The sequence below is a fragment of the Solenopsis invicta genome, chromosome 16, assembly GCF_016802725.1.
Source record: "Solenopsis invicta isolate M01_SB chromosome 16, UNIL_Sinv_3.0, whole genome shotgun sequence".
Lineage (NCBI taxonomy): Eukaryota > Metazoa > Arthropoda > Insecta > Hymenoptera > Formicidae > Solenopsis > Solenopsis invicta.
In genome coordinates this window covers 7,891,215-7,910,791 of record NC_052679.1, presented here as the reverse complement: position 1 = coordinate 7,910,791, position 19,577 = coordinate 7,891,215, and the positions used below count along the sequence as shown (strand labels likewise).

At 32.7% G+C, this 19,577-nt stretch overlaps 3 protein-coding genes across 9 annotated transcripts in view; 2 read left to right on the top strand and 1 right to left on the bottom strand.

Moving 5' to 3' along the window:
• Nucleotides 1-62: 62 nt before the first annotated feature.
• On the bottom strand, nt 63-5,597 carry LOC105192938 (maltase 1). Of its 2 annotated transcripts, XM_011157222.3 has the most exons (10): nt 5,140-5,597; nt 2,930-3,308; nt 2,585-2,838; nt 2,381-2,506; nt 2,075-2,301; nt 1,815-1,995; nt 1,507-1,733; nt 936-941; nt 574-723; nt 63-486 (listed from the first exon to the last, which is right to left on the bottom strand). In XM_011157222.3, the coding sequence occupies exons 1-10, from the start codon at nt 5,410-5,412 to the stop codon at nt 405-407; spliced, it is 1,905 nt and encodes a 634-aa protein (XP_011155524.2). In that variant the 5' UTR covers nt 5,413-5,597; the 3' UTR covers nt 63-404. The 2 variants fall into 2 exon arrangements, with proteins under 2 accessions (XP_011155524.2, XP_011155525.2); XM_011157223.3 differs by lacking the exon at nt 936-941 and having other exon boundaries at nt 5,140-5,595.
• Nucleotides 5,598-6,147: 550 nt separating this feature from the next.
• Nucleotides 6,148-8,431, top strand: LOC105192937 (vesicle transport protein USE1). Of its 2 annotated transcripts, none has more exons than XM_039458612.1 (5): nt 6,148-6,438; nt 6,783-6,832; nt 7,173-7,411; nt 7,465-7,809; nt 7,993-8,431. In XM_039458612.1, exons 1-5 carry the CDS (start codon nt 6,337-6,339, stop codon nt 8,031-8,033), a joined length of 777 nt encoding a protein of 258 aa, XP_039314546.1. In that variant the 5' UTR covers nt 6,148-6,336; the 3' UTR covers nt 8,034-8,431. The 2 variants fall into 2 exon arrangements, with proteins under 2 accessions (XP_039314546.1, XP_025995106.1); XM_026139321.2 differs by having other exon boundaries at nt 6,186-6,438; nt 7,483-7,809; nt 7,993-8,423.
• Nucleotides 8,432-11,909: 3,478 nt separating this feature from the next.
• The window catches only part of LOC120359739 (RNA-binding protein 38-like), a 28,242-nt gene continuing 20,574 nt past the window's right edge, over nt 11,910-19,577 (top strand). For 3 of the 5 annotated variants that reach the window (XR_005576520.1, XM_039458556.1, XM_039458557.1), the window contains exon 1: nt 11,917-12,083. Coding sequence is in view for 2 of the 5 variants with exons in the window: in XM_039458556.1 (XP_039314490.1) it covers nt 12,012-12,083 (72 nt within the window). In the remaining 3 variants the exon portion in view is untranslated. Of the gene's footprint in view, nt 12,084-19,577 lie in introns of all 5 variants that reach the window. The other 2 variants (XR_005576522.1, XR_005576521.1) reach the window with 1 other exon arrangement.

The following is a 19,577-nucleotide window of genomic DNA, read 5'->3' as shown; positions in this document are numbered from 1 at the left end:
TTTTTTTTCAATATTTGCTGCAATTTTGAATAGCATAGTGACCCCCTAAGAAGTTATAAAACTTTGTATTTGATGCTTGCTATATATGCATATATTTCATTACATGGACATCGAGATACACTTTGCTGCATAATATAATTGATGCACACAGGTATACATAATTCGCACAAATTACAATTTTTCACATATCGTTTCAACTCAACACATCAAATAAGCTTTTGCATATAAAAGAAATTTCACATTTTTAGGACCTCAAAGTTCTAGTTATTGCAGTTACTTTGAACTTCAATGAAATTCAATTCTACTCCTTTGATTAAAACCTTTATTTCCTTTAGTCCCGTATATTGAAGCAAAAACGTAATCGAGGATACATCTGATCGCGTCTGAATAATCTTTTAGACCAATTATGATTCCTCCTTCGGTACAAATGTTAAAATCAGTGTACTCTTTGGTGATATCGGCACAGCATTCGACGGCAATTTTGTTCTACAAAAAACGATAAAGTTCCGATATTAAATTATTGAACATAGTATTTAAAAAATGGAGACTTTTATAGATCGCAAAGATTCTTACTTCATAACTTCTGTATTTTGGACATAGTTGGGACTATGAGCGACTACATTGATTTCTTCCGCTATCCGTGGTATTCCGGATAGATTTATAACGGCTGATTCTTCTCCTGTCTGATATGCAACGAGATATCCAGGATTGCCGCTTTTTAGCCTATAAATTTAATTTGCATAATTTTTATTGCATATATTGATATATTTTTGGAATTTATTCAAGCGCGTATAGCAAAACATTTCAAAGCATATATATAATACAAAATATAAGTTATACACAGAACATGCATAGCTGTTAATTGGTTTTATTATATTCTTGCATACAGTTAAATTTTTATAGTAAAGCATAATCGCGATATGTTAGTGACTCACCAACTCCTGTGTCGCATATAAGCATTGCGGAACAAAAAAAATCTTTAATTAGTCTATTATATTTATTATGTGCACAAAGTATTTTAGTTAGTTAGTATTTTTAGAGATTTTTTAAACATCACATTTAATTTAATAAAAAAAGTATCTAAGAGTTTTATCCATCTGTTATGAAGCCGTACTTCTCAATACGAGATGCAAATTAAGTGACAAATGTATCGCTACAAGCGCTGTGAGAATACGGGCAAAGACATTTAAGAATAATGTAAAGTCAATTGTATGAGTAAGGATGAATTCAATTATCCAATTAAAATTCATCTCCTTCATTCATGCGTATAGAGAATATATCCTGTAAATCTCTTCTCGTGTGTAAATTAAATACTTGGATAGAAAAAAATTGAGGAACAATCGTCTAAACGACTGATTTTCAAAGATATTCAATTCAATTGATAAATACATATATTACGCTAATCTGTTACTTAATAATCTAAGTAGATCGTAAATTTAACGTATGTAAATTATTCAAATCGTTACCACATATAACAATTTTTTAATGAATTGTTACAAAACTCACCTCGCGTATACAAAGACAGTCCCGTTTACTATTCTCAGCGTCGTATTCCCGTGAAGGAACGTTAAACCACTTCGAGCACTTGACAAGGTTGCAAATGCATCTTTCGCGGACATGACGTCGTCTAATCGAAGAATTGGCGTGCCCGGTAATAACATGGTCATTAAAACGATACTATCAGCGACTTCTTTAGGCATGCGTTGCCTTAAAGAAAGTTGTTTGCCATTCACCTGCAATCAATATATTCCATAGTAAAAATTACAACCGACATTTTTAAAATTACGTAATAAAATTAATTTCGTTATACTTACGTTCCATGCGGGCCACGGCGTAACTGCAAGCCACTGCGATATGCTTTTACGCAAGTCTGTCGCATTTATGTTCACATTGGCAGTAGTGAGGAAATGCGAACTCTGCGGTAGGTCAATCGTCATTTTATCATTATAAACTTGCAAAATGTCTGCGCCAATGTCATCTTGCAATGCAAATAATCTGTAAATAACAATACGCGTTAGTTGATAATGATAGCATGTGTAAAGTTACAGTAAAATTATAGTACAAAAGAACATACCCTTTGCCAGCACTTTCGTTGCGAACTATTTCTTGCCATTTTGATAACACTGCAGCATTCTCCGAACGATCGCGCGTATGAACATGCACCAATGATTGATAATTATTTGATTCTACAGGAAGAATGCCCCTAGATTCATCGTGCAGTTCCACATCTTCCGTTAGATACTGAGTGTTAACTAAACGAAAACCGCTAATGCCTAATTTCAACCAATGAGTCAAGATATCCTTAAATGATAAATAAGACATTAAATATAATCAAGACGGGATGAATTGGACGACTAAAAATAAAATGTGAGAAACATACTCCAAATTCTGTTACCACTGCTGGATTGTTATAGTTCAAATCAGGTTGCGATTTGTTAAATTGATGGAGATAATATTGGCCTCTTTGTTCGTTCCATTCCCACGCGGATCCACCATACACACTCAACTACAAAAGTATATTTTAAATTAATATGCGTCACAGACTTTACTCTGATATTACTTATCAGAAAGCTGCTTGACTAACCCAGTTATTTGGAGGACTTCGTCTTTCTTTTCCACCATCAGAGCTGGTTATTCCATCAGCCCAGACATAATAAGACGTGAATGGATCCTGCCTTTCTACGGATTGTTTAAACCACGGATGCTCTATGGAGGAATGGTTGGGATCTAACTCCAAAAAGATTTGTTGATCTTTCTCCTTTGCCATTTTGATGAAATTTTCCAAATTGCTGATGTTTCCTAATTCCGGTTTGACAACTTTAAAATCTATGGTCCCTCCTGTCACAAAAAGACAAGAATATTAATATAATTAAGATTACAATATATTCTAAGAAAATAAAACATGTATGGCAGTTAATTTTATACTCACCATCCGCGCTTGCCTTCACCACAGAAGAGAGAGATATAGCGTTGATATGTTGGTTTTTCAAATTGTTCAGTTTAAGCTCCAGTTCTGTCAAGTCATCGCTAAAAGCATCTGAAGCATCTAACTCGACAATCGGGCTCTCTTCCCAAATTTTCTTCGGCTCAGGAGCGGAACACTTTGGTGCCATCACGATAATGGCTATAGCGCCGGCCAACATGGCAGCCCACAGCAGCCAAAAGAGAATGAACAGGGCCCATCTTAATCTGATCCAGTATGGATCGTTCGCGAATTTCATCAATTCTTCCTTTCCCATTCCAGAGAGCACCGCCTTTACCATCTCAATATCGATTTTGGCGTCGCCATTTTCCGAAATAAATTTCACCTATCGAAGAAACATACATTTTGGAGTAATTTGAATAAAAGAAAAGTCTAATATAATTATAAAAATATCTAATTAAAATGATAGCTCTGTTACGTCTCAAAATGTTAAATGTCAAGGGTGCATTCAGAATGAATGTCCGGATGCATCCAACTATCATTTTCTTCTTGTTTAATGTTCGATAGGCAAGAAGGATGAAATGATATCTGGGTGCCTTTGGATTCTGAATGCAGCCCAATATATAACACATAATAAATCAGGGAATGGAAAGTTACTTTTTAAAAGTAACTCGTTATCGTTACTCGTTACCAAATCAAAAAAGCAACTAGTTACTGTTACTCGTTACTGACTTTTAAAAGTAATTCGTTACCGTTACCGTTACATAGATAGTAACAATTTGTTACTTTTTTAATTTTAAAATAAAATTAGATTGTTTAAAAATTTTCATATAATTCTAAACCTACAGTTCTTAAAATAAATAAAACTACAAAAATTATATAGAATTTTCTGAATAAGATTCATATAGAATTTGTTAAATATAAATTACATACAATTTTTATCGATATTTTTAATAAGAAGTTAAATAATTATGTCACAAAGATTTGACTTTTGTCTAAAGGTTTTTTCAGATCTGTCCGCAAAACCTTTACTTTGTAATGTAATGTAAAAGTTAAACCATGAAAATGTTTTACTTTAGTATTACATTTTTATCGGTATTAATTTACTATTTACTTTCAACAAAAGTTGACATCTATAAAGTTCGTTTTTATGCTAATACAATTCTGTGATTGATTTATTTTATAACTATTTTTCAAAACGATCTTACATATAACAACCATGAATATTGATTAAAAAATAAGGATTAAAAATTATATTATAAATTAAAAAGTAACGATAAAAGTAACTATTAAATTCGTTACCGTTACTAAAAAAATATAACTACATTACCGTTACAGTTACAAAAAATAAAAAGTAACTCCGTTACCAATTCGTTACCAAAAAAAGTAACTGTAACGGTAACAGCGTTACAAGTAACTCGTTACTTCCAATCCCTGTAATAAATATTAGTGCTAAGTATTCTTAAAGATAGGATTGGTATTTTTTTTATAAATCATTACTTTTTCGTAATAAAAAAAAAAGAATGTATATATTGCTATAAGATATACAAAAAAATTAAATTAAATCAGGAAATTGTTATCTGCTTATTAAAATTAACCCAGTTTAAATATGTAAATTCTGAAAGTTAACATTTCCATATTATATATTTGCCAGACATATATAAGTTAAAGCTTCCATATCGTGTATGATGCAACTTTCATGGGGCTTGCATATTTTTCAAAATTAATCAACCCATCTTTCCTTAGCATATTGTTCGTAGCATCACGATACAATATGATGTGTTTTGTTCATATTACGCTCCAATAAATTTGAATAAAAAAAGAATGGTGATTTCGTTAATTGACATTAAAATAATATCCCATCTACTTTTCCACAACCCGCAAGGGTGTATCGAGTAAAAGAAACCCCCAGTAATTTTCCATCCCCAATTGCTCAATCGATCGCTCGTACAATGGCGAGATAGGCGTGTCCATTGCGAGATAAAGAGCTAACAAAAAGATAAAGCACTCCGGCGCATCCATATTCGGTTTCGAGAATGACGACGACTGCAATGTGGCGAATTGAGGTTAAGTTAAGTTAAAATTTTGCGGACAGATCTGAAAAAAGGCGTTTGGCTCGCTGTCTTCGAAAGAGCTTCGTATCATGCTCGCGAGAAAATAATTTCCGAGAATTTAGGATCTCGTATATCAATGTCCCGAAGAAAAGTGATCCTCACCTCGGTGGTCTTCTCATCCTTGTCGTCCTTCTCAATCGCGATCTTTGCGGTGCTGTCCTCCTTGAGCATCCGCTCTTGCGCATCCTGATCCAGATCCTCGCCGTTCTGCTTGCCCATGACGATGGTGTTATCCTGTTCCTGTTGCTCCTGCTGCTGCTGATCGTTACGACGCTCTACCGTACCCTCCTTCACAGGTTCAGCAACGACTGGCGGCAATGGCGACAGCATCCCCTCCGCGGAGTCGTTCAACCCGCTGTCTCTCCCACTTTCCATATCGCGCGAATTGGATGACACAGAGAGGAGCGTTATCTCCTAATTTCTTCGACGATCTCGATTCGCGGGAAGACTCGCACAATGCAAACGTATTTATCGCGCGAGAAAGAATATGTGTAGAATCGAGAGAGCTCGCGAAGACGCGGGAAACAAAGTCAGCGAAATCCGAGGACATTCATTCGCGACTGTCGCAAGACGAATAATCCCACGTTTGTATTGTCCTCATTTCGTTCGGCCTGGTTTCCCCGGGATCATACGCGACACGATAAAGCGGTGACCTTGTTGACCCGGAAAAGACCTCGTACCTCGATCTGTTGATCGATAACAGCTCGCAACTCGCGGAAACTTGCAGGAAATCCGAGGACGACGCGCGCGTTAATGTTTTTTCAATATTTATAAAACAGCCAAAGGCGATAATTTAAAAAGATAACTAATTATAGCAAATAACACAAGAGATAACAAGCAATTTATATTCGTGGCGAGTGGCGAGTGTAAATAAAAAATGATTTGAACGCGAACCAGTCGCAGTAGTGGCATTATACGTTACTTTAATGGCACCATCGCACGATGAATATTCGAATCGTGTGATTTGTACATGGACCAATTAAAAAATAAATTTTTTAATTATATATAAGTTTATTAAATTAAAAATTTATAAAATTACTTTTTACTGCATAGAAATATGTGCTTGCACACATTTAAAACGAACCTCATTTAGTCGAGACTCGAACCACTTCTTGTTTTTCATTCTATCTTTATCGCTCGTTATACGTGGAAGGGAGACAGAATGAAGCTTGTAGCGCGTCGTCCGAATGGAACGCGACTGTCATCAACTGTCATCAGAACACATGTGATATATCACGGAATTTCTGCACACGTTGAACGAGAAAACATGTGGCTTTTTCATTTTTCTGTTCACGCCAAATGATTCAAATGACCAGGCTGGAAATTAATATTAAGCGACTTCTAACGCGTTGCGAATTAATAGCGAAAGATGATCCGCATAAAGATTGGAAGCTCGAGAAGGTGCATAAACTGTAACTGTTTCTAACCTCAATTTCTGTCATGTTTTCTATAATTTTTAATTGAAGGCCCGATGCTTTATTAAATAGATTGGAATGACCTTATGTAATTGCTTAAAGCAAAGCGGGTATATTGAAAATACCATAGATAATTATAATTATAGCATTTATTATAAAGTGTTTATTTAAATTAACATGCTTAACTATGCTTGTATAAAAATAATAAAATTCTTTTGAACTATATTCCTTGAGAAGATATTGTTCACAATTATATACATACTACAAATATCTATTAATTGCATAAATTTTGTTTATTTCAAAAAGTGATATGTATATTTTTTGTTTCAGTATATACTTTCTCTGGATGATATGATGAATGAGTTGCAAACTCTACCAAAGTAATATTTTTAGTTTTATATAATATATGCATTGATATAGTACATAAGGTATAGACTGTGACAATAGTTAATGACAGATTCTTTATGTTATTCTGAGATTTAAAAAATATTCAAATTGTAACGGTGTTTAAATGAGAGATGTTGAAAATTGGTCAATAAAATTGTTAAAAAAAATTCAAATGTGATACATAATTTAACAGCAAAGATGTTTTTAAACTTTGTTATTAACTGTTGTTATGTAATGTCTAGAACAATCTGTATATTTGAGATTATAATATACATTACTATTATGAACACAATATTAAAAATGTATAGCAAAAAGTTAAATGTTTATTTATAGTAAACCATCTAAGGATACCATGATGGGCTACACTAAACGGATAGATTTTCTAAAAGGAGTAATAAATGCAATGAAGCTGTCAAACCCTGTGGAGAGAGTGGTCGCTGCACAATTGCTATCAAAAAATTCAGCATCTATTAATAATTCAGCAAGTACAAATATCACAACGCAAATACATCAGAAGACTGTTGCCAAGTACAATCAGGAATTACGGGTGGAATTATTTCACAGTAACAAAGGTGACTTGCTTTTATGAATATGCAATGAATTTTTACATGACTCTGACATTAAGTCTCATTATGTATTACAGATGCAAATAAGGATGGTGTACGACAGAGATTGTTGAACTCTAATATTCAGGATGAAGACCTGGATGCTATTTTGAAATATAATCGTAATATCCAGGAGAAGATTGCTGAAAATATGCTCTCCATGACTGGCACTATGAAGGAACATGCATTAGCAGCGAGTGCTATCATAAAAAAAGATATCGGCAAACTGGAAATGTCTGATAAATTGACTGATGTAAATGCTATTAAATTAAAGAAAGAATCACTGAAGTTGGAAGAGCACACTAAATCAAAATGGAGGTGTTGGGTATGGATTATGATAGCTTTCGTTCTGGTTGTATTTTTCAGTGAGTATCTCATATTATCAATTATACATATGTTTTCTAGAGAACAATGAAATTTAATTAAAATTTTTTTGATTATTGTTTGATACAAATTTCGAATTTGCATAAAGTTATATTATTACCAATAGGCTATAAAAACATCAGAAACTGAATTATCATTTAAGTTTTATTCTATATATCTTTCAGACATGGTGTTATTTATGAAGATGGCAAGGAAAAAGATTTAGATAATTTCTATCAAAATTGGGGTGTGTCAACTACAACTGAAATATGTAGCTGCGCGTTACTGTGAATATGACTATGTGAGTCATTGGATTGATATGATGATAGAATTACACAGCCATGAGTGTACTTGTAAAAACACCTGCATCTCCTAAAATCATTTGGAAACCTGGTAAATATATCATAGAATAGCGATATATTGGTTTATAACTTTATCCAGCGCTGCAATATCTAATTTACGATCTTATTATGCACAATTTAATAACAATATTTAAGTACATATTGTATAATTATTGAATCATTATTGTTTCCATTGAGTGATTGTATATAATAGAAGAAACTTAACTATATATATGTATGTATATCATGTATTATATAGATTGTTATTTTATGTTAAAATTATATTTATAATTATATTTATAACATTTTTGTTACAAACTTAATAAAATTCTATTATATATAAATTTAAGGTTATGTCGTATACCTCAATCCAGTATTTCTTTTTGAAAAAGAATTTATCAAGTATGAGTAAGAAACTTGAAATGAAAAAAATCAATAATCTAGAAGAATTATAGTTCCGCTCTGATTAGTGGAAGAGAATATTTTGCATAGTTTTTTTTGCTAATTGTATATATAATTATTACGTAGTTTAGAGGTTAGAGTAATAACCTACTTTTGCAAACAAGAATTTTATTTTTTAAATAAAATATTTAATATAAATTTGTTAACATTATATGTCATATTTAAGGTAAGGTGAAAGTGGTCAGAACATTATGCAAGTATACATATAACACAATGTGTAAGTATGTACATTTTATTTGTAGTAATCTATTAACAAAATATGTTTGCTTATATTTCTTATATACTTGCACATGATGTGTATATTGAGAGGGCCTCTGTGATTCACAAAAATGGACATTGAACTACGTAGCCAATGTCCATTTTTCTCGTCGATAAAATCAACTTTTAGATGGTTCTCAGCGGTGCTATGTCCATTTTTACGGTTCTCTTCCGTGCTATGTGCAGGAGTGAAAGATGCATAAGTTGGATAGAGACAGATAATGGATCTCTGTCCGTCTTCTGTTTCGAGCATCGGTTAGAGAGAGAAAGTATCGCGGTAGCAAACACGGAGCGAGCGGCGATGTTATCTCTACGGATACCCTCCTCTCCACTCCTCTCTCACCTATCACGTTTTCCGCGCTACGTTTTGGCCGTAAAATTCAGAAAGTCCTCTTCGGACGATTTCTGGGCAAGGACGTAGAGAAGCCAGAACGCACCCACTTTTTATAAATGTTTTATATTTTGTTATATTTGTTGTAATGACGTATGCGCGCATATGTATGATTTAAAAATGACAATATACGCGTGTTTAATATTGTACAAAAAAATAATAATGTAATAAAAGTTAATTGAATTTATGGATACCTGAGAATTATATTTTTATTTTCTTTCAAGTGCGATTTTACATGAAGATTATTGATCTGATTTCAATAGAACGTTTCAACAGTTTTTACAAAATATTACGTAAAAATTATTCAAAATTTGCAAGCAGAAGAAATTAATAAAAAACTATCTAATAATATGATGTATCAAAACGTTGATCGGTAGAGTAACGGATTTTAATAAAATTCTTCTCGATATTAACTTTTGAGAAAGTGCAGCTTTCTCAAACATTGTCGAAAAATCAAAGTTAAAAAATTCCGAGAGCTTTATCAGTAATTTTACGGACACACGTAAGAATTCGTGGCTCAGCGGTAATATGCCCCGACTCATACTTGCGAGATTGCTGAGATCGCTGGTTTGGATCTCTAAATTTTATTTTTAATTAGTGTGAACGGACGCGCGCGCACGTATGTGTGTGTGTGTGTGTGTGTGTGTGTGTGTGTGTGTATGTGTGCGCGCGCGCGCATGTTGTGTGTGTACATTGTTACGAGGGCAACAATTTAATTAAAAATGTACCTTTTATGACACATAATTAATTAATTATTATTATTATTTTCACAAAAATATATTTTAGTTATTATAATAATAATTATGATTATGGACCTGTGTGTCTCTCTCCCCTCCTCTTATTGTTGTCCCACTTCCTCTACCTCCGTCTCTAGATCTTCCTGCTCTTCCTCTTCCTCGTCCTCTTCCACGTCCTCTTCCACGTTCTCTTCCTTTCCCTCTACCTCGAGTGAATGCCGCATTTATAATCTTTTTTAGATCTGCAGTCTGAAACAAAAAATTTATGGAATATGTAAAAGATCGTGAGAAATGTTTCGACAACACGTTCGTTTTTTAATAGCGAAACTGTAATATAAAAATTCGTTTATATTTAATTAATTAATACTTACATTTATGGTTACGAGTTGACCTGGCGACGTTGTTGACATTGTCGCCGTGTCAGTCGTCGCCGTCGTCGTCGGCGTCATCATCGGCGTCATCGTTGCAATCATAAATATGCATCTTTTTATTCATACTCATTCATTACCAATCTCGCACATACAGGGTACGCGCATCCACACACATACACACATCCACACACACGGCACGTGTATGATGCACAGATTGAAATCTATCTAATTATGATTTAATTGTAATAATACTCGTAATTCGCATAACTTCAATAAAACATTTATATACACGCGCGCGAATTAACTTTATATTGCATTATACACGAAATAAGAATCTTAGCCGCTTACAAAGCTGAGCCTCTTCACCACGTCAAGGTGATTCTCACGAAGGGGAAAAAATGAGAAGCAGCAATCAGCTAGAAGTTAAATTTGTATTTTCTTTAAAATATAGAAAAAAGATGCAAAAAGGTAAAAAAAGCGCATCTCTCTTTATTTGTAAAATATATAATCTTTATTTGATATTTTCAACATGAAACGCATGTTTAAACAAAAACGAAATTATTTAAAACCATAAAATTTCAATTATTGTTGGTATTTTTATTATTAAGCATGTCACAAAGATTGCAATCACAATTGAAATAATTGCATAAATCTGAGTTTGGCAGATGTTATCACAAAGAAGTTTACCACGTAAACTAAATAATATTTTTTTCTTTTGTTCTGAAATTCTTCGTATATTTTAATACACAAGTGTGTATTAAAATATTTTTGTATCTTATCATTAAATATTGTGATTTTTCAAAATCACAGTACATAATATGTGTATATACATGTCTGTATAATTTATTACCAACATAGAATGTACTTAATATATTTCCTTTCATTCTTTTATGCTTTGTGTCAATAGGCGCAATCAACTCAGTAAATTATTAGTTAATAATTACAGAGTAATAAATATTATTTTTAATAGAAATTGAAGAGTGAAGAAAAATGAAAGTGACAATACGTTCGAATAAGGTGTATTCTGCTGAATGCGCAAATATTTTGGGAACAGCAGTAGCAAGAGCAATTAAAAAGCGACGAATAGTGATTGCAACTGCTATAATGTTGGAATTGCAAAAAACACAAGAGAAACGGCATTACAAAATGAAACAGTATTGGGTAGCTCCATACTTAAAAGACCGTCAGAATCATAGTTTTTTTCACGTATCCGTTCCTAAACTGGTATTTGAAGATATCATACATTTTTATAACTATTTTTGAATGTCAGCAACACAATTAGAAGAATTGTTGACATTAGTTGGACCACAACTGCAAAAACAGAATGTTGTTCGAGAGTGCATAGGACCTAAAGAACGTTTTGCATTAACATTAAGGTTTAATTGTAACGTTTTATTATACACTGGCCAAAAATGTGTCGACTTGTCGCTGAAGTTCAGCCAATAAGTTGAACTTCCGATTTATCGACGGATTCCAACAGATTCGGTACAAGTATGTATAGAAGGGGAAAATCGAGGTAGAGGGGAAAAGTCGCCAGCGACGAATTTCCTTTTGTGCAACGGGACTCGGGAGTTGTCTGCCGGCCGGGAAAGAAGAAACTTTATATCTCGTGCGCGACGTGCCTTACCCGCTCCCGCCTGCCCAATGTGTGTACTTTTCTTTTATCTTCATTACATCTTTTCTTTTATCTTCATTACATCTGGCTATACACAAGAGGTATGTACTCTTCGATTTGCTAGCTTTCATGTGAAAAAAATCTCATTTTGTCTCTCTTGCTCCCTCGCTTCACTTTCTTTTCTGATGTACTGTATTTTTGTATTTTTATAACACTTTTCCTTATTTCTGTGATACGTGTTTATTTGGCGTGTCGCATTTGCAATAAATTTTGGTAATTATGCAGTATAGGGAACCCAGCTCCAATTATGTTGACATATGTTAAAGAGTTCTAAATAAATAAATAAATAAATAAATAAATAAATAAATAAATAAATAAATAAATAAATATATATATATATATATATATATATATACGTATATTGTATACACATTACTAAAAAAAAATAGGCGACACTTTCCAGACACCAAAAATTAGGCTATTTTCAAATGGCTATAACTCGCCAAAAAATCATTGTAGATAGAAAATGAAAAAAGTATTTTGGAGCTTGAAGTTTCAACCTTAACGCTGTATCAACTGATTTTGCGGATTTGTGAAGTTGGAATAACATTTTGTTAATAACCTGCATTTTTTACAAATGTTATCCATACTCCGTGAAAAATTATCGTAGGCAAAAAATTAAAAAAGCATTTTAAAGCTTGAAGTTTCAGCTTTAACATGCTATCAATGGTTTTCAAAAATTTTCTCAATTTCTTAGTGCTATGCCCCAAAAAAATACACTATTTTTTCCTTAAAATTTTTGACAGCCTGTAGCTCAATAAAAAAATTTTTCTCGACAAATGCAATGCAAGTACCATAAAGTATGACATTTTCTCTACAAAATGCTTTTTTTAAAATTTTTCTATAATTTTTTTTGACCGAGTTAAAAAACTTTGAAGAAACACATTTTTTACAGTACATTTTTCCGAAAAATCCTACACACCACGAAAGGTTTCTATAAGGGTTCTGAAAGGTTTCATGAAAAGGATTTTTCTGCAATAATTTGTTATATTGTTTAAATAATTTTTCGTAGCCGTGCGCATTTTTTTTAATTTTTCTCATTAGTCGAGATTTATTTAGAAGGCTATAATGATGTTCTAAAAAAATTTGCAGCCCCGACCGAAGCTTCGTTTTCCTGTTTTTGCAATAACTTTTATATTGTTTAAATAATTTTTCGTAGCCGTGCGCATTTTTTTTAATTTTTTTCACTAATTGGGATTGATTTAGAAGCCTACAATAATGTCCTAAAAAAAATTGCAGCCCCGACCGAGGCTTCCTTCCCTTGTTTCTGCAATAATTTGTTATATTGTTTAAATAATTTTTCGTAGCCGTGCGCATTTCTTTTAATTTTTCTCACTAGTCGGGATTGATTTAGAAGCCTACAATAATGTCCTAAAAAAAATTGCAGCCCCGACCGAGGCTTCCTTCCCTTATTTCTGCAATAATTTGTTATATTGTTTAAATAATTTTTCGTAGCCGTGCGCATTTTTTTAATTTTTCTCATTAGTCAAGATTTGAAGGTTATAATGATGTTCTAAAAAAATTTGCAGCCCCGACCGAGACTTCGTTTTCCTGTTTTTGCAATAACTTTTATATTGTTTAAATAATTTTTCGTAGCCGTGCGCATTTTTTTTAATTTTTTTCACTAATTGGGATTAATTTAGAAGCCTACAATAATGTCTTAAAAAAAATTGCAGCCTCGACCGAGACTTTCTTCCCTTATTTGTGCAATAATTTGTTATATTGTTTAAATAATTTTTCGTAGCCGTGCGCATTTTTTTTAATTTTTTTCATTAGTCAAGATTTATTTAGAAAGCTATAATGTTTCTAAAAAAATTTGCAGCCCCAACCGAGGTTTTCTTCCCTTGTTTCTGCAATACTTCGTTATATAATTTAAACAATTTAGTAGACCTGCGCATTTTTGTTAATTGTTTTGGATAGTCTGATCTATTTAGAAGCGTATAAGTGTATTTCGTACAGTTACTTGCTAGTTTGCCTTTATATGTCGAAATTGCTTATGTATTTTATTTTGAATAAGAATCCTTGCTTTGACGAATCTGCTGTTGCGAATCCACTGCTAACTTCAACGTCATAAATAATATCAATGAATTATTTTATTTACGCGCATATTTATGATTTTAAACGTGACTTTTGTTCGTAAGTAGAACATAATATTTGCAATAGCAATTTTCACTTAAAAATTATGTGTATCATATATAAATAATTTTAACAGGATGGTAAAAGTTTTGCATAGACATTTTTTTTAAATGTATAAAATAAGAGAAATCGCATCATACAGGATAAGCATATATGATAAAGTGTGAATGCGGTGGCAGTAGCGAAATGGAAAGATGAATCAATTTTGTTCAATATAATTGTAATGTAATTGTACAAAGATTAATGAAGCATCAAGATATTATACCCAGTCGGCACACTGGGTAGCATTCTTGCACTCTTTTTAATTACCTATATATATGCATGTTTGTATACACAGGTATATATTGCTATTGTGCAATTCACATTTAGTACAAGACACACCTAGATGGAAAAAGTAATTTTATAATTATTCTATGTACACAGTCAGCGGCGATTAATTCTGTCACCCCCCCCCCCGTTTGAAAATATTTTGCGCGTAAACAAAATGTGGCAACAGCGCGTATGGGATAAGTTATAGTTTGAGCAGTGAGTGTGTTCAAATCACGGCTAATGCTCTGCATAATCGGTGGCAGAAAAAAAGTGGTTGTAATATGGCTATCTATAAGAATAATTTAAAAAAGTTAGTTTAGTTTAGAAGAAACACAGTATCTTGTTACAAAATCATGTATTTTTAATTTTCCATTGTTTAGAATTTTCCTAATATAGAATTTTCTTGCGTTCAGTAACTTTAAAAATACCATTAGAAATTTAGTTAGAAATGTCATTTTATCCCTGTTTAACATTAAACAACAAGCATAAAATAATGTTTTTAATGTTTCTAAACACCGCTCTCTAGAATGACGATCGATTTATTGAAGAAATATTTCAATATAAAAATTTTGCTTAAAAGGCCATATTAATAAAATTCCATGTTATTGTTTTAACTTTGTATAACTCAAAATATGTATAGCTGAATAAAAAGGTAAATAATAAAAAAAACACTCAAGTGTATGTACATTCGTGTGATAATATACTCAAGTTTAAGAATAATGAGAAAATATGAGTAATTAAAGGTTAAAGATGAACCTTGTTTAGAAGTGCTCAAAAGTAAAAATGCCTTATAACAATTGTCACTTATTATGTATTGTCATATTAATATCACTAAAAAACGGCGGGCTACTAAATGAATAACTCTATAAGCAATTGTTAGAATACGTCATCTAATAACGGAGATAATAGGGGTAATCATATTGTCGACAGTAGCCATAATACTCTCTTCTTTTCTAATATTGTGTACTATTTTTTTAACATTATTGTTTTCTCCTAGAGAAAGCTTTTGTGATAGTATATTTTTTGAGTTTCGACAAAAAAGATATAAGTTCAAAAACATATGTTTTGAAGTTGTAAGAATTGAATTATAGTGTTTTTAAAAAAAGTCTGTACTTACCACATTTAAAATGAAATTCTTACGCATCAATTTTTGCTCTAGTTTTTGTATGGTCTTGTTAGGATCACCGATAGGAAAATATTCCTCACATAATTTTTGCTGTGTAACTAAAGAAATTGGAGTATTTGACGTAGCTCTCATTTCATTCTACACCTTAAGTGATTTTATAATTTTGTCAGTGTTTTCTTGTTTCAACGACAACTGATGTAGATTTTTTAATATTTTTGTCTGCTTTTCTAAACAAAAAATTTTACATTATGTAGTTTTGTAAAAAATGTTATCAATTTTGTACTATATTATTATTACTACAACTATATATTATTACTTGACATTTTATGTAATGCTTCTAATAACTGTGAATTAGTAGGTCCAACAATTTTTGATTCTACACTTTCAGGCTTTTGTAAAATTTTTTGACCCGACATTTCGTCATCCGAATCAACGGATGGACCAGCTTAAAAAAATATGCAATATAAGTTAATTGAAAATTGTCTTGTATATCGTAAAAAGCACCAATTGAAACCGCCTACATCATTTAAGGCTGATAATGTTGTAACTTGCGTTGAACGATATGAAAAATGTATTAAATGTATTACTGTACTTTCTCACATACAGTATTATATTATCTTTATATGCAACACATTTATATTTAACATCGTTGAACGTGAGTTTCAATTTTACGATTTTATAATTAATACGAATGCGAGGGAAGCTAACAATTACAAACGATGTAACGCGAAAGTTTAACACTCTCGGTAATAATTCTCCCTTGATACTTTTTACGATGTAATAATTCGATGAAACGTAGCTTTATTCATGCAAGTAAAGTTTTAGCAATATTTTCAAATCAAAATAATGTTATCACTACTATTTTATGGACTATTTACATTCTATAGTACTTGCGAGACTTCTTTTATCAGACGCCGTAAGTAATTTATTGTACGATGAATTAACATCTGATGATTTGTATCTTGGCAATTCCATTTCGATCTGATCTGAAGTAATGTTGTTATCATCACAATGTTCGCGTGAGTTATACTCATCACTATCATCATGATCAATACTAAAGTCAATTTTATCACATTGCGTCTTACTTTCTCTTGTTATATTGTTTACGTTAAGTGTAGGTGGTACGTATGAGTTTTTCTGATTTACATTTTCATCACTTTTATCAATATCTTTGAAAGATTTTGATGCAGATGCTTTATCGACCTTACTTTTTTTTTGTCAATGGTTCTTGTACATAATCTTTCATAGGTTTAGTCTTTCTTTTACCTCTACTTGTTTTTAATTTCATTGCATCATTTGCATCACTTAACTCAGAAATTCTATCATTCAAGAATTCAGTAGCTTCTATGTAATTGTCTACAATTATATTAATTATATTAATAATTTATACCTACTTTAATAATTATATAGTTATTATGTATTTCAAAAATTATCATTTTCTTTGATGATTTTTAATATGGCAATTTTATCCCAATCATTTTCAGGAATAATCTTATCTATTTTAGATTGTTTTACAGATTCTTCTGGAGGAATTCGAACATGTTTCAAATCCTCTGTAATCCACAAAGAAGGATACACTTTCTTTTATTAGAAGAATCGTGAAATAACATACTCCTTCATTGTTCATTATCTAAAACATTAAACAAACAATTCAGCACTATCTTTTCATTGATTTGGACATTCCGATGCTCTAAAAATTATTTTATTTTTTTGCTTCTTTGAATAAGCTTAGTGGTAGTAATTTTTTTTATTAAAAAAACGTCATACGAGGTGTGTTCAAAAAGTATCGCGAATTTTGTGTTTTTTCAAAAATTATTTATTTATTCATGAATATCTATTTTGTCCCCTTCAAAGTAATCCCCATGAGATATTATACACTCGTGCCAACGGTTTTTCCAATCTTCGAAGCACTTCAAAAAATCATTTTTTTTAATCTTGTTCAGCTCCTTCGATGCCGTCTTTATCTCGTCAAGCGTAGCGTAACGTCGTCCTTTCATGGGCCTCTTCAGTTTAGGGAACAAGAAAAAGTCACAGGGGGCCAGATCTGGGGAATACGGTGGCTGCGGCATCATTAGTGTGTTGTTTTTGGCCAAAAAGTCGCGCACAAGCAACGATGTGTGAGCAGGGGCGTTATCGTGGTGCAAAAGCCAATTTTTGTTTTTCCACAAATCCGGGCGTTTCTGGCGGATTGCTTCGCGCAAATTGCGCATAACTTGCAGGTAATATTCCTTATTGACCGTTCTACCCTGTGGCAAGAACTCATGATGCACCACGCCCCTGCAATCGAAGAAAACTGTCAGCAAAACTTTCACATTCGACCGAACTTGGCGCGCTTTTTTCGGTCTTGGTTCGTGCGGCAGCTTCCATTGAGATGATTGAGCTTTGGTTTCCACGTCATAACCATAAACCCACGATTCGTCACCAGTTATGACCCTCTGGAGCAAATTTGGGTCGTCGCGGACAGAGTCCAACATCTCATTAGCAATGTTCATGCGATGCTGTTTTTGGTCGCAATTGAGCAATTTTGGTACGAATTTCGCGGCGACCCGTCTCATGCCCAAATCATTGATAAAAATCGAATGGCACGAGCCAATCGATATGTTTAGGTCCTCAGCAACTTCTCTAACGGTGATTCGACGATTGGCCAATACCATTTTCTCCACTTCATTAATTTTTTCGTCTGTTGTTGAAGTGCTCGGGCGTCCGGCACGCTCTTCGTCGTTCACATCTTCTCGGCCTTCTGAGAACATTTTGTACCACCGATAAACGTTGCTTCGGTCCAAGGTAGCTTCTCCGTATGCCACAGTCAACATTCGGAATGCATCCGCGCACTTAATTTCGTTTTTCACACAAAATTTGATACAGGTTCTTTGATCCATTTTTTTGAATAGGTAAAAATCGAAGACGATCCAAAACACGTGCAAGCAAAGCAGCTGTCAACAATTAAGTGAACATTCAAAATGGCCGAGCTTGTCGGCATAAGTGAGAGACATGAGTACATAAACGCCACAAAAAGATCGAAATTCGAATATACGTAACCCGCGAAAATTCAAAATTCGCGATACTTTTTGAACACACCTCGTAGAAATATGTTTTCTTGTTATAGGGATTAAAATATTATTAGAATAAACGGGTGTAGGTATGAATGTGCGTATGCGTGTGTATGAGTGTTGCACCCATATTTCGCAAACCTCATACATATTATACATATTATGCATATAATATTTTATAACATACAAAACAAAATAAAAGTTAAGGTTCTTATAAGTGAATTAATTTAGAGAAAAGTGAGCTCAAGAGCCACGCAGGATGTCGGGTGCAAATAAATAATAAAAATCTTCAATGTCAGGCAAACGTTTCGACCTTTAATGACGGTCTTCCTCAGTGATAATACAATTCTATAAAACAACAATCGCACTAATTAAGATATGAATTTATCACAATAAACAAATAAAGAACAGAAATAAGAAATGAAAACAAGTTACCGAATAGATAGAGATTGTGCAAAACCGCGGTGTACATCTTACTACAACGTTTTAGAATAAAAATATTATGAAAGACTTCACAGAGCGTGTGCCGAGACAAGAGTTTTGTGAAACCAAATTATCAAAAGATCCGATTCAAAAATTAACCAAAGAGGCTCGTTCTCTTCTCTCTCGGTGGAAAGAAACAGGTTTTATTGAACAACATACATATAGTATATTAACAACGGACGGTGTTTTGCCGAGAGCCTACGGTTTGCCGAAGATCCATAAACCTAACAATCCCTTAAGAATTATAATTTCTTCCATAAATAGCCCTGTATACTCTTTGGCTTATTTTTTACATAACATGATTTATAACAGTATACCAGAGGCAGATAGTTTCGTTAAAAATAGTTTCCATTTGGTTAATAATTTCAATGGTCTTCACGTGGAATCGGATCACATCTTAGTGTCATTGGACGTCGTGTCTCTTTTCACCA